General features: G+C 48.5%; 1 protein-coding gene across 5 annotated transcripts in view; it reads right to left on the bottom strand.

Annotated features, from left to right (window-relative positions):
- Window positions 1-598: 598 nt before the first annotated feature.
- Window positions 599-15,243, bottom strand: part of SPTBN1 (spectrin beta, non-erythrocytic 1) — a 235,243-nt gene continuing 220,598 nt past the window's right edge. For all 5 annotated transcript variants that reach the window (XM_083493969.1, XM_083493971.1, XM_083493970.1 and 2 more), the window contains 4 exons: window positions 11,327-11,565; window positions 9,414-9,587; window positions 4,733-4,775; window positions 599-2,147 (listed from right to left, as the gene is read on the bottom strand). In XM_083493969.1, the coding sequence (XP_083350095.1) occupies window positions 1,935-2,147; window positions 4,733-4,775; window positions 9,414-9,587; window positions 11,327-11,565 (669 nt within the window). In that variant the 3' untranslated portion in view covers window positions 599-1,934. The remainder of the gene's footprint in view (window positions 2,148-4,732; window positions 4,776-9,413; window positions 9,588-11,326; window positions 11,566-15,243) is intronic.

Below are 15,243 nucleotides of genomic sequence, written 5' to 3'. Positions count from 1 at the left end.
GTTTGTGTTTCAATTAGAGTCAAGTATGAATGCCTGATTTCCCTTCCAATTTTACTGCTTCACAAAGGATTGAACCCAAAGGAAATATTTGTGTCGTCCCCCCTGTGCCACTCTCCTCTCATGTGGAAATCTACCTAATCCCAGCTTCCCATGTTTATCCAAATAAGATTTCATCAAGACCTTCCATAATAAAGGTAAAGGGACCCCTGACCATTAGGTCCAGGTGTGGCCAACTCTGGGGTTGCGGCGCTCATCTCGCTTTATTGGCCGAGGGAGCTGGCATACAGTTTCCGGGTCATGTGGCCAGCATGACTAAGCCGCTTCTGGCGAACCAGAGCAGCGCACGGAAACGCCATTTACCTTCCCACCAGTGTGACACCTATTTATCTACTTGCACTTTGACATGCTTTCAAACTGCTAGGTTGGCAGGAGCAGGGACCCCACCGTGGGGATTCAAACCACCGACCTTCCGATCGGCAAGCCCTAGGCTCAGTGGTTTAGACCACAGCGCCACCCGCACCCTCCCCCTCCCCAAATCAATATTTGGTTCCTCCACCCACTTTTTAAAGGGAGAAACAGGAATCTAAACATACCAGGGTTAGTTTTAAAAGCATTTTAATGACATAGCATATATTTAACAGATAGGGTAAAAGTCTAGAGGTACAGTTCCATACAACCGAAAGCCAGTTCCAGTACTATCCTGACTACAGGCCCAGTCATTGAGAAGTCATTCCTATTAAATGTATTTCTTTCTTTTTTTTCTGATTGTGCAGTAAGATGAAAATTGTTCATTACAATAGTTACAGTGACAGAGAAATGCACACTATGTATCAAAGAGCAAAAGGTAATGTAGCAAAATTATAACACAGTGTAGCTGCTGACAAGCAAGTTAACCATTGGAGTAACATTGTTTTTGTTTTGTTTTTTTGTTTTCTTCTTCCAGTAAATGCTTCAGTTCCACTTTTACACTTAATCGATGATTTTAAAGGGTTTTTTTTTTTTTAATTATACATCTAGCCTTATTATACTTTTTTTACTAGAATTATCTGAAACATACAATATAATGTATTTCAGCAAAAAAAAAAAAATCAAAATTACAGATTATTTAAAACCGTTATCAGTATGCTAAGTCTTTCTTTCTTTTTTTCCAATACCAACATTCTTAACTGTCGTTGCCGGATGTGGGGTTTTGGCGGGGGGGGGGCGGTGACGGGGGGGGGAGAGAAAGCATCACGTCCATGTTTTAAGTTCACATAAACAAGATGCCCGGATATAGAAATGGTTTTGGCCTGTACGTTAAATGTTGAGCTGCACTCTTTGTCACGGTAGAAGAGAATAAGCCACCATTTCATTTACCAGGGTTAGATTCGCAGTGGGGAGAACCAAGTAGCCAAGGCTCAGCGCGACAACCTCAGACGGAAGTGAAAAAAGGGTCTCTGTGTGTTTCTGTGTGTCTGTCTCTGTGGGCTTAGGAACTTTGCAAGCACCTTGTATTCCAATAACACTAAAATAGTGATGGGTTGGGGCAGGGTGGGGCACTGTTGTTTTTCAAGACAGCCTCAAAAAATCGAGGAACAGTTTAAATAGTAAAGATCTAATCTACATTAACCTCGTTAAAAAGAAAAAAAGGAAAGAAAAAAAACCAGAGAAAGAAAAGGAAGGAAAACAACGAAAGGGGAAAAAAACCCAAAAACCTGGCTCTTCTCTTTTACTCAGAAGCTGCCCAATGCACCTCAGACGTATTTGTAACTTTAGAATCTTTTTGTGTGTTTTTTTGTTTTGTTTTAAATGCTCTATAAATAAAAAATTTAAAAAAATTAAATCACATTGAGGAACATTAGGCACAGAGAGTAATGTATTGGTTCTGAGCTTGCATGCTGGAATTCCACTGGAACGGTCGAGAGAGGTGCAGCGTGTAAAAGATAGGAGGGAGTTCACTTCTTTTTCCCAAAAAGGCTGAATCTCTTCTCTTTGTCTTTCTCTTTCTCTTTCTCCCGCTTGCCAGGACTGGACTCGCTGGTTATTGTCACACTGGCTGGCAGGGTCTGGGCGCGGCTCGTCGCTGGGGTGCTGTGTGTGCTTGTGGACAACTCGGCTTTGTCCGAGATCGCAGAGGCAATGGCCTGGATCCATGCGTTCATTTCCTCCTGTGGGGGGGGGGGGGAGGCACGACAGGAAGGTGTTTAAAAAGAGAGATAGATTTCAAGGAGCCCCAGGCCTTCCCACACTTTGAAAATAAATAGCTTAAGGCAGAGGTTCTCAACCTTTTTGTGCCCATGGCTCCCATAACCAACTACAGTGGTACCTCGGGTTACATACGCTTCAGGTTACAGACTCTGCTAACCCAGAAATAGTACCTCGGGTTAAGAACTGCTTCAGGGTGAGAACAGAAATCGTGCAGTGGTGGCGCGGAAGCAGCAGGAGGCCCCATTAGCTAAAGTGGTGCTTCACGTTAAGAACAGTTTCAGGTTAAGAACGGACCTCCAGAATGAATTAAGTACTTAACCCGAGGTACCACTTAACCCAAGATACCGTGGTACCCCGGTTTTCGAAAGTCTCCATTGCCGAACGCCGAAAACCCGGAAGAAAATGCTTTCGTTTTCGATCGCACCTCAGAAGTCAAGTGGCTTCCACTGAGTTTTTTTTCAATTTTCTCTATTTGCAGACTGCCATTTGCGCCTCGCTTTTTGAAAGTTGAACAGTCTTCCAGAACAGATGACGTTCGAAAACCGAGGTACCACTGTACTCTGTTCCTGCTGCACCCCTGTGGGGCTCAGGAGCCCAGTTACGTCACCCCTTGCCGCAGAGCTGGCAGCCTCTCACCCTTTTTCAAACACCCTCCCTTGTGGAGCGTTCCCTCAGCCTCCTCTCCTTTCCCCTCTCCTTGGGAGTCCACTGGGCAGCCACTGCCGCCACCCCTGGTCTCTGAGCCACTGCACCCCAAAGAGAGTAGTCTCCTCACACTGTCCCATAGCGGCCTGGGAAGAGAATGGCCTTAGTGGCCCAATGGAGACTGGCCAAAGGAGAACGAGAGGCCGGCACCTTTCTTTGGGTGGCAGCAGTGGGTGCTGCTGGGCTTTTATGGTTGAAAGGCTCCCCTTCAGCACCAGGCACTCAGCTTCCAGGCAGGCCTTGCACACAGCAAGCAAAACAAAGGCCAGTGCCTGCCTGCCCGGCCTCCCACTTGTCTGTCCATTCCCAACAGCAAGTGCTGGCGGACTGACCATCTGGGCTTCCTCGCCCGCTGGCCTGTTTACTCTAAGGCCGCCTCAGCTCCTGGCAACCAGCACCCCCTGGCCAGTCCCAGAGGCACCATTCACCTGGGGAGCTCGTAGCCAGGGCTGCAGCAACAAACAGCCACACAAGCCTTTGGGAGGCAGACACATAAGAGGGAATCAGAGGAGGGAGGGAAGGAAAGAGGGACAGAGGCCAGTGTTGCTTGTGGCAATCCTGACCATCACTGAAGGCACCCCAGGATGCCACGGTACACTGGTTGAAAACCACTGGCTTAAGGGATTCTGGTGAACTCAGGCAACTTTCACACTTTACATTTTAAACAGCCCCACTCCAACCTCCAAAAGAACTCCAGGGCTTCCTGAGATTTCCCCAGGGGTTGGTTAAAGGTAAAGGTAAAGGGACCCCTGACCATTAGGTCCAGTCGTGGCCGACTCTGGGGTTGCAGCGCTCATCTTGCTTTACCGGTATACAGCTTCTGGGTCATGTGGCCAGCATGACTAAGCCGCTTCTGGCGAACCAGAGCAGCGCACGGAAACGCCGTTTACCTTCCCGCCGGAGCGGTACCTATTTATCTACTTGCACTTTGATGTGCTTTCGAACTGCTAGGTTGGCAGGAGCAGGGACCGAGCAACGGGAGCTCACCCCGTCGCGGGGATTCGAACCGCCGACCTTCTGATCGGCAAGTCCTAGGCTCTGTGGTTTAACCCACAGCGCCACCCGCGTCCCTCCAAGGGTTGGCTACCTTGGAATAAAGGTCAGTGGAGACTGTAGAGCTTAGACTATGTCCCCCACTCTCATCACCGCAAAAATTCTGCAAGTGCCCCCTGAAACGTGTGTGCCCATCACAATGGAGGCAACAAAAATTCCAAAGCTGTCTGGCATTGCGATGCCATAACACATATGCAGAGAGTGAAGGTGTCTGTCAAGCCAGCAGATCAGTGTTTCCCAAATTTGGGTCTTCAGCTCTTGCTGGACTACAACTCCCATCATCCCTAGCTAGCAGGTCCAGTGGTCGGAAATGGTGGGAATTAGTAGTCCAAAGGCAGCTGGAGCCCCAAGTTTGGAAAACACTTCAGTAGACACTGTACTGAGACATTTTTAATGCTTGGCGTTTTATTGTTTTTATATTTTCCTGGAAGCTGCCCTGAGTGGCTGGGGAAATCTAGTCAGATGGGCGAGGTATAAATAATAAAGTAATAATGATAATGATAATATCAAAGGGGGAAGGGCTGCTGCTCAACGCACATGATTTGCATGCAAAAGGTCTCGGGTTCAATATTTAGCATTTCCAGGGAGGACCAGGAGAGGTGCCCTGTCTGGAATGCCAAGCAGTATCGGCAGTAGTGAGTTTGATGATTTGGTGTATGGCAGCTTCCGATGTCCTATTGCTTTATGTAGAATGCGGCTTCAGGAGATCGCGGTGACAGCAAGACACCAGCAGCACCAACATGACTTTAGAAAAAGAAGACGAACCCAACAAGGGACAGAAACTTACATCGTCTTTGGCTTGGAAGAGGTACTCATTGCCGTCAGTTAACCTGAAATTCAGAACGACAACATCAGGATAAAGAACGTGCTCTTGTCAACCAATCAGGAGCAACAGGAACTGCGGACCTTGTTCTTTTTGCACCAGTAACCCTGCGAAAGGCTCGTTGTCGGCGGACGTACTGCCCACCCCAGTTTTAGAGGCAGCGTGCGTACCCCAACACGTCCTTGTGTGCTCCATCCCAATGGAGCACATGTTCCCATTTTGGGGGTGGAGCCCTGCCACTGCCTTTGGCATGCCGGCTGCTACACAAGGCTGGGCAACTGTGGCAGTCCGAGGAATGCAAATGTAACATGCTTCCTGCGTTATTTTTTGAATTCTGCAGAAAGATCCTACAAGGCACTGCTCTCTATAAAACCATAGCCAGAGAAAAGTTCATGTGCTTGTTTACTCCCGAGTAAGGACATTAAAAGAGCCTGTTGGGGAAACCAAGATGGTGGCCTCCACATTGTGGCCTCCACTCCCCATCATCCGCAACCAACATGGCCAATGGAAGTTGTAGTCCCAAACATCTGGACATGTGGTCCAGCATCCATTTCCCATAGTGGCGAATAAAATCTCCCCCAACCTGGTACCTTCCAGATGTCTGGGACTACAACTCCCACCAGCGTTGGCCAGTACAGCCAATGGGCAAGGGATGGTGGGAGTCAAGCGGATCCTTCCGGCAGGAGTTCCAAAACCTGGGCACCACCAGCCAGGCATCTAGTGGCAGCAGGACATAGAGATGGTCCTCTCCCCGTGGGCAGACAGGACCCTATGGGAGATGTTGGTCCTCCAAACGGTTCATACATTTGTGCACTTGGCAGAAGGATATGGATGTTTGGAGAATCCAAGACTCCCTTTCAATTGTGGGTTTCTCTGTTCTTACAAACCAACCTTCCCACTCCTGTATTTGCAGTGTTTTGTCACTGCCTGAAGACTTTTTTTTTTTTTAAGCTGCACCTTTAAGCTGGCTTGGAACATGATTCTGTGTGGACACTGAGAAAGAACAGAAGGTGGTGTTGTGTGCAGAATTCAACTTCCTGTGAATCCCAGCGCTTCTTCTTTTTTCCATTTTTTTAAAAAAGATGGTTGGTCATGTTTGCACATAACCGGGGTGGGAGGAATTGGTGGCTCTCCCTGACCATTGTCCATGGTGGCAAGAGCTGATGAGATTTGAGATCTAAAGCAGAGGTCCTCCTGCTGACTGGTGGGAGGAGATGGGGGAGTGCACAAGTCCAACGCTTTGGCTGAGTTTGTTCAGGCTCATCTACACAATGCTAAACTATGGTTTAGCATTACGTGTGAACTGGACGTGTGCGGTTCTAGACTGCACAATTCTGAAGATGTATTTTTAAGCGCATGGGCAACAGTGACTGAGCACTTCAGAATTTGGGAGTAAGGCTTCAGTACATTGCAGTGTTCCTAGTTCCTCTTCTCGATGAACAAAGCCAGAATAAATCATGCAAAACAGCAAAACTTGTGGGATAAATTACGCAATTATTCCCAATCTGCACAAATTTATTCAGCTCATACCTGGCAGGAGTGTTTTCTTGGTGCAGAACTAGGATGTCTGAAGCTGGACTGTTTGTTTTTTACATTTTTACTTCCCCTTGAAATGTATTCAACAAGATTTATATACCTCTTAATCACCAAAACGTTTAAGTGGTTTACATAAAGTATAAAATACACATTAAAATTACTGATAAAATCAGATTATTATTTTTTTAAAGTTAGCCTAACATTTTTCCAAATTAAAATCAGTGGTTTTAAAATTATATATTATAAAATAAAATTATATATGATGATGCATGCTGAATTCCTTGAAAGAGTGGAAAAAATATTAGGTGCTTATCAGAGGTCCTTTAACATTTATTCTGGGCGCAACACATTTCAAATGGCTGATTGGAGGTTCCAGTGTCACTGTGCTCCAATTCAGCGGGGGAACGTGATGGAATTCTCAGTCTCAATGAGATACAAGAACTAGAAATCCTTGCTCATTCGGACTCTCTTTGGCTTCAATGAAGAACCTTCACCATTTCCGAAAGCATCAATCCCCCCCCCCCAATGGGTTGGGTGCCTCTCTGTTGTTCTCTGCTATTTTAATAAGCATAATAATCTCTCCCCTGCCTTTGTGAACTGCTTAGATAAGGCTTCCTTGCTTTGCCTTGTCTGCTTAGGGCTAAGGTAATGCTGAACCATTTTCGACACTGAACCATTAAATGCAAGGTTCCATGGAAGGGATACACGCAGAAGCACACTTGAGAAGCGTACTATAAACCTTTGAAGAAGGATTAGACTGCCCTGCCGCTTGGGAGACAAGCTGTTGCTGTCTGTGCTAGGAAAGCCAAACGGTGAGGGCAGGGGGAGAACGAGGACCCGAAAGGTACTGGTGCTGAAGGCACAAACCAGTGGCTGGTGTGGTGAGGATGCTAAAGATCATAGACTCATGGAACTGGAGAGTTGGAAGGGACACAAAGGGTCATGTAGTCCAGCCCCCTGAAATGCGGGGATGCTACCCTCTCTGATGCCTCCAGCACAGAGAATCAAAAATCACTGTAATGGTACCGTTGCAAGTAGAAGAGCTGAGGTCATTAAGATGCTTGTGGGGAGACCACTAGCCGCATCCATATGAGGATTTTTTGCCCCGGTGTATATTACTTCGCTACCTTACACTGAATTGCATTTGCCATTTCAACATAGCTGTCAACTTTCAGATTTGAAAATAAGAGATCAGCAGCCTCAACCGGCCCCAGGGACAGTCTACGGTATATCTAATGATCCGGGATAGCAGCGGGAAACGGCGCTGGAATAAGGGAATTTCCCGCAAAAAAAGGGAAGGTTGACAGCTATGCATTTCAAAGCCCTTCCAAAAGAGACCCTTTTGCAATCTCTTTTTGTTCTATTGCAAAGAGGATCCTGGCAACTCTAGGACCCTGAATCTGTATGCTGATGGCAGTCCTTTGCAGATTTGGAACACCTTCATGGTAACATGGGATGACAGGGGGGAAAAGCAAGGTCCTATTCTGGAGCCATATACGCCAGCCTTTATCAGCCTTGGGTCCCTAGATGTTGTTGGACCACAACTCCCATCATCCCTGACCACTGGTCCTGCTAGCGAGGGATGATGGGAGTGTGGTCCAGCAACATCTGGGGACCCAAGGTTGAGAAAGGCTGTTATACACTAACAAAACATGTCCAGAGTTTACCAAGCCTATCAAGTTTTGGAAGAGAATGGTTTTTGAGTAGGTCCACTGTTGGAGGCAGTAGGCCTCTGAATATCAACTGTTGGGAATCACAAGTAGGGGGACACCCATCTTGATGGTCAACAGTCAGAACAGAATGCTAAACTAGATAGGTCTTCGGCCTGATCTAGCAGTCAGGCTCTTCAGCCTGGATACGTCAGTTAGTTAGAGTGTGTTGCTGCTAACACCAAGATTGCAGGTTCAATCCCGTACAGGACAGTTGCATAGTGCTGCATTGCAGGGAGTTAAACAAGATGATCTTCAGGGTCACTTCTAACTCTACGATTCTATGATTCTAAAGTCCTTAAAAGGTAAAGGGACCCCAGATCATTAGGTCCAGTCGTGACCGACTCTGGGGTTGCGGCGCTCATCTCACTTTATTGGCCGAGGGAGCCGGCGTACAGCTTCCGGGTCATGTGGCCAGCATGACTAAGCCGCTTCTGGCGAACCAGAGCAGCGCACGGAAACGCCGTTTACCTTCCCGCCGGAGTGGTACCTATTTATCTACTTGACCTTTGATGTGCTTTCGAACTGCTAGGTTGGCAGAAGCAGGGACCGAGCAACGGGAGCTCACCCCGCCGCGGGGATTCGAACCGCCGACCTTCTGATCGGCAAGCCCTAGGCTCTGTGGTTTAACCCACAGTGCCACCCGCATCCCCTAAAGTCCTTAAGAGAGGAATTAAAGGGAAAGAACGAGGCCTAACCCAGATATCCCCTGTGAACTGATCTCGGGAGATTTCTAGAGGGCCATGTCATCTGCAGCACCCACGGGTTGTGCTGTGAATTGTGGAGGTAACGCTCCGCTTTGCAAAGGCAAACCTCGCACCAGACATGCAGGCAAACCTTGCACCAGACATGCATCAGTGTGTCAAGGAGCGTTGCGCCTGCTTTGCCTGACCTTTTGCCTTCTTGCCTAGAAAACAGGATTTCCCCCCTGACCTTTTGTCCTTTCGCAGATTTGTTTACTAGACATAACGCTTGGCTGGAGCATGGCAGGGAACACAGGCGTAATCAAGTATCAGGGAACATTCTAGGGAAACACCTGCTGACACGTGCATTTGCTAAGGCTAGAAATGTGCGTAGATGGAAATACATTAAGTTCAGGGTGGTTTCACTACTGTTTCCAATTGTTGACTTCTGCTAATAAAAGGAGCCTCTACAGAGCTAGCCGGCAGCTTGCTTGGAGCACGCTTGCCAGCGTGATTCAGCACAGCTCACCTGCATTCAACCTCCTGTCGTCTCCATTATTCCTACAGTGAATGCAGTTGCTCAGAAGATCGGTGGATGTGGATAATGTCTGCAAACCGCTGGTGCAGGGAGCCTGGGAACTATCAGTTCCCATCCCTGTGGGGAAAAGGAAAGGTCTCTCTCTCTCTCTCCTTCTCCTGCAGGAAGAGGTGCCTTACCTTAGCTTGAACACATGCTTTTTCTTCTTGTATTCAACCGCCACTTCGCATGTCGCTTCTTTCAGGCTGACGGGGATCTCGTTGTGGTAGGGGATGCCCGAGGAAGCAGCCTTGGCATCTTTGTAAAAGCCCATGTCTTGCTTGTTAATGACACAGTAGACGTTATGCCAGGATCTTGGGAGACAAATGAAACAACAAGGCAAGCATTAAGGCCGCCGTCACGGATAAGCGCAGCTTCCTCCTTGCTTTTCTAACGCTGCAGCATTGCATAAGCAAATCAAAGCTCTTTTTCTGCGAGAAGATAAAACAGGTTTATGGGCAAGAAGTTTGCACGACATAGCTCTGTTATGTGAGAGAGGGGGAGGGAGACAGAGAGAACAGGTTGTCTGCAAAAACAGAAGAGATTTCTCAATGCTATGCCATTAGGGCTTTTGCATCTTAATGATTTTATGTGCTGCGCCTAATGGTTTTCTAAAATGTTTCTATATTGCTGTACCCAGCGCTGATATTTTGAGAAAGGGTAGATAAATATCAGCACTATTTGAAGTAAACATGCTGAGTGTTTTCAGAGGGGAAGCTGTCAAGTCTGAAAGCTATCAACTTGGATGCATCATTTATTCAGCATTGTTTACTTGGTTATTTCTATCTTGCCTTTTTCGATCCAAAAAGGATTCTGACACGAAACTAGCAGGATGCAATGAAAACCACCAATCCACTTAAAACCTTGACATTTCAAGACGAAAATAGCCAGCAAAACCAGGGGGGGGGGGGAGTGTGTGATGCTGTAAGCATCTGAGATAGAAGGGGACCAAAATCAAACCTATCAACAGATAAATAAATTCTGTTTATTTATGTGCATGCTGCTTGACAACAAAAATCCTTGAGGCGTTTTGAGTTTGGCTGTGAATCCTTGTGAGCAGGAATCCGGAATGCTCACGCCGTCTGTGTAAGTCTTTGCAGGAGGGCCACTGCAATAGGACAGGATAGCTGGCGGTCACCCCTCTCCTTTCAGCCATGCAGAGAAGAAGTGACAACGCTAAGGGAGGATATTCTTAGGCTTCAGGAAGAGTCAGAAAGAGGAAAGCCGAGAAATGCAGGAGAGCAGAGAGGAATTTTGGGGACACACATTCCGCCCTGCTTGCAGAGTGAGCAGCAACCAGGAACAGGGACCACAAGGTGGATACTTCAGAGGTTGCAATGTATGGGAGGAGGAAGATGCAGGAGATTATCGGGGAGGAGGTGTGCCTGTGTGCAAGGGAGGTTGCACAGAAGGAGAGGGGAGGCGGCACAGGCATGGGGTGGAAGTGAAAACAGGGGTGCAAAGTGGGACCGTGGAGCAGAAGAGGGAAACGCGGTTGGGAAGGGGAGTAGCGAGATTAGTAGTTGCATGCGGAACGGGGGGCGCTGGCGGGCGGAGTGAGCAGGGGTACAGCCCCTCGTTTCAGCTCGTTCCTTGCTGGGGCAACTTCAGGGGCCCGTGTTTCCCCGAGCACAGCCTGAAGCCTGCCTCCAGCTTGAACCTCACCTTGTCCTACACCCCCGTGGAGCCTGGCCACAGTGCAGAGCGGGACAGCGCCCTCTAAAGCAGCGTCCAAAGGAAGAGGAGAGGAGAAAAGGATATTTGGAGGGGGCAGCCCTCGCCCTTTGAGCAAGTAAGGAGGGAACAAGAAAACAAATGGTATTGGGAATCGGGGGAGTCTGGGACCAGAAACCTGAGTGGTGGCAAGTCTCTAACAAGAGGTTGGTGGGAAATAAGGAAATAGGGGTGGGGGAAGGAGGATAAAGGGGAAACTTCGGGGGGGAATCCAGTGATGAAGCGGCGATGACCCCCACTTGTATACCACAAAGGAAGAACATACTGGAGCTCTGGGGATCCTCCAGAGGTGGATAAGCACGGAGCGAACCGAACAAACCTGTTTGAAGCCTTCTTGTTGTGTGACTCCCATTCGTGTTTGCGATGCAAGAAGCCTTCCATCAGAGTGGAAGGCGCTTCTTGCGTTTTGGCCGGGAGGGTGGCGGCTGTCTGGGCCTGGAGGCCAGCCTTGGCTTTGCGATCGGCCGTCGGCGAAGGGACGGGACTGGTCTCTTTGGAGCTTGTCCTCTGGTCCGCTGCTCCATTGACCATTTCGTTGGCTTCCCTTGACTCTCCCATCTAAGAAACAAGAGCGGGACACGTAAGCCGCTGTCTGGCGGCAAGGCTGTTGCACGCAGCACTTTCTCGTTTAATCAAAGAACATCTTAAATGTTCCGTTTGCAAAGCTTGGCCCCACGCTGTGTACCAAAGCCTAGGGGGTTCCAGTAAAACTACTCTCGCCCCCTCCCCATTGAAGAAACAGAGGGCTGAAGGAATTAGAACGGTATCATTTAGATTAGTACCCAATTGATAGAGGTGAAGGAACAGGAGAAAGGGAGAGGGGAACCCATCTGTGAGAGTTTTACCGCTCTTGGCTTTGCTGATCAAATCCTTAAAATGCCATGATTGAGCAAAGGCAAACTGTACATGCAACAAGGACTTCTCTATTAAGAGGCTATAGAGAACGCAATTCTTTGCTGTTCCGTAACTGGGAATAAGAAACTGGGCCCAGTATTGTGGCTGCACTCGTCAACTGCAAGCGTTTTTGACTGTTCCAATATTGCAACAGTAAGAATCTCACTTCTGTTAAGTTCAGAAAGATCGTAAAAAAAGGAGGGGAAATCCAACTGATTCACGTCAGCCGCCTTTCAATGCATCTACAACGTTACTGCCGTTGGGCCTGTGCAGTACCTCTATAGATGCATTAAGCCAGTGGAAAGAGTACTGCTAACAGCATTCACAGAAGCACCCCGATGTGACCCGGACCCACCTGCAAATTCCCCCACTCCAGCACACCCACCCCCAAGGTGACAACATAATCAGAAGACAACATGCAGAAACTGGTGGGGAATATCCGAGGGCAGCATGCAATTTCATCATGTCCCCCGTCCTAGTTAGAAGAGGTTGGATCGTCAAAGACAGGCAGGTTTAGAGGGGAGAGGAAGGTGGAACGAGGCAGGGTGGACAGTTAAAACGTTAATTTATCTCAAAGTCTCTTATCGTCGGACTTTGGAATCGGGTGGATCGGATTGGGTGTTAAAGGAGCCAGGAAAACACTACAACCACTCAACTCCACACGTCTATTTACCCCCAAGACAAAGACAGAACCAAGGCCTTGGCCATCTCTCGCCTTGCCGGTCTCGATGCCTGCTGTACTGTAACTGAGATGCCTAGCGGGGCCAGCTCTGACTGGGCAGATCCGTGATGTCTTCAGCAGCCATTTCATCACCCAAATCATTTACAACTGGAATCCTGAAACTTTAATCTTTGGCAACAGTGGCTCGGTCCCAGGCGGGATGGATAACATTGATTAAAGGAGTCGGGACTTGGAATTCTGTGCCGCAGAAAAGCCACTGGTAGCAGCCCGCAGAGGAGTGTAGGGATTGTGGTTATTAGCAAGTTACTAAAGCCCAGCACCGCTCAATGCTCTAGTAGTAGATTACAAACACTCTGCGCCATTTTTAAATTTTTTTCACATTGAGGAGAAGCAAGGATTCGCCAAGGACACAGTAATTAAAAGACATTTTTTGCTGCTCTGGCCAGGATTCAGACAATTCAGAAGCAGCAGAATTATTACGCAGCAAGCTGTACATCTTCCACTTTCGCTACAACTGTTTGGGCTGATCCTTGGGAAAGGTGGCTGGTACCATTGACTCCCATTCCAGTATGTTGGCCAATTGCTAAAGGCCTCCAGTCATCCATGGGGTAGGGCCTTCTAGGTAGTGGCATCCGAGTTTGAAACTCCCTCCTTTGGGAGGCTCAGTGAGCTCCCTCCTCAGTGAGCCCGTTCCCTCCCAGCTTTCAGCCACAATCCTACTCCTAGTGAACTCAACTTCACTGGAAACAATGGGATTTACAGCTGGATAAATATGTATCAGATTCTGCTGTTTTCTAAGGCTGCGGTCCTATACTCTCTTATATGGAAATAGGAACTACTGGACGCTGTGGGGCTTACTTCTGAGTAGACATTTACAGGATTGCACTGCAAGCTACCCAGAGCCTTTTTTTAAAAAAACAGCTCACCTCACCCCAATCCTTTGAACCAAGAACCAGGTCAAGTTTTGCTGGCACAGTATCAACCCCCCTCTCCCCTTATGAAATAACTTAATGTCCCAGGAGGGAACCCAAATCCTGAACTAAATTGAATGTGCGTAACTCCCCCCCCAACCATGTTAACTCTTAGTTTTGTGTTTTTTATGGTTACTCTCACTTGGGGATGAGAGATCCGGAGAAAGTGGGCGTTGCTCAAAAACTAGGGGAAACTTCCTAGGATTAGTAAAAGAGAAATCAAATAATGGAACCAGAGTTTCCGTGGTAGAGACACTTGAATTCGCTTCCTTGGAGGTTTGGAATGAATGGGCGAGAGACGTTAAGTCAGAGGTCTCTAGGTATAGAGTAGGCTTTCCCAACCTGGTGCCCTCCAGATGTTTCGGACCATCGCCATGCTGACTAGGGCTGATGGGAGTCATAGTCCAAGTGATCTGGAAGGCACAATGGTTGGGAAAGGCTGGTAGAGAATATACTGCATTAGAGCAGGGAATGTAAAAAGAGAGACTTGTGGGAACCAGCAGGGGCTGGTGCCCCTTGGGACTGGCAGGGCAGAAAGTGGGGAGACCAACAGAAGGTGGACCCAGAGCCCAGGACAGGCATAGCCAGAGCCAATGGGAGGCAAGAGCCAATTAATTCAACTTCTGTCCTCATCTTCCTCCCGGCTGAGTTTTACAAGTGCAGCACTGAGGCAGGAGAGGATGAAGGGGACATGAAGTTCAGGCCCCGTTGGCCTAGCTGCAAGTAGGAGGGCAACTGGTGGTGGCACAAGGAGGGCAGACCAAGGTTGGTGGGGCAGTGCCCGATTCACCAAAAAGGACCAGGCTCCACTGGTGGACGCTCCTCCGTTCAGATTCCACCAACTGGGAAAAATAAAGGAATTTTGTGAAGTGGAGAATCAACTATATTTGCAAACCAGGCCATCAATATTACACCGTATTTTTCGCTCTATCACCGTAAGATGCACTTCCCCCTCCTAAAAAGTAAGGGGAAATGTGTGTGCGTCTTATGGAGTGAATGCAGGCTGTACAGCTTTCACTGAAGCCAGGAGAGCAAGAAGGATCGGTGCACACCGATCCCTCCTGCTCTCCTGGCTTCAGTGAAAGCAACGTGAAGCCTCCGGAGCCCAGCGGCAGCGCCCCCGCTGCGCTCAGGCGGCTTCGGGCGGCTATCCCTGAAGCCAGGAGAGCAAGAGGGATCGATCCCTCTTGCTCTCCTGGCTTCGCTTCGCTGGAGAGCTGCTGCACAGCTTTCCCTCTCTGCGCAGCACCCCTTCAGCGAAGCGGGAGGAGAAATGAAAGGGGCTCCGTTTCTCTTCCCGCTTTGCTGGAGAGGTGCTGAGCAGAGAGGGAGAGAACATTTTTTTTTCTTGTTCTCCTCCTCTAAAACTAGGTGCGTCTTATAGAGCGAAAAATACGGTGCGTTGTGGTAATGCCACCTTCCCAGCAGTACAGGTGGGTGAAGTCCGAGGGAAACCTGAGAGCCAGACACACAGCCTCTGTATTCTTGCCTGTTTCTGGCAACTTCTAAGGCTGCTCATCTGACTCCTGGGTTGCCCAGGGCTTGCTTGCCTGTTCTGGCAGAGACTAGGGAAAGAAGCATAGGGAAGGCACTTGTGCTCATGCAAGCGAAGACTGCTGCGGATCTGGCTTTAGCTCGCTGCAGCACGGCCATCTTGTTAAGATTATGAACAAAGCTGTCACATTGCTT

This window comes from Podarcis liolepis, assembly GCF_965112155.1.
Source record: "Podarcis liolepis genome assembly, chromosome: 3".
In the NCBI taxonomy this organism is placed as follows: domain Eukaryota; kingdom Metazoa; phylum Chordata; class Lepidosauria; order Squamata; family Lacertidae; genus Podarcis; species Podarcis liolepis.
The sequence above is the reverse complement of the archived record's forward strand: the minus strand, read 5'-3'. Positions and strand labels throughout refer to the sequence as shown.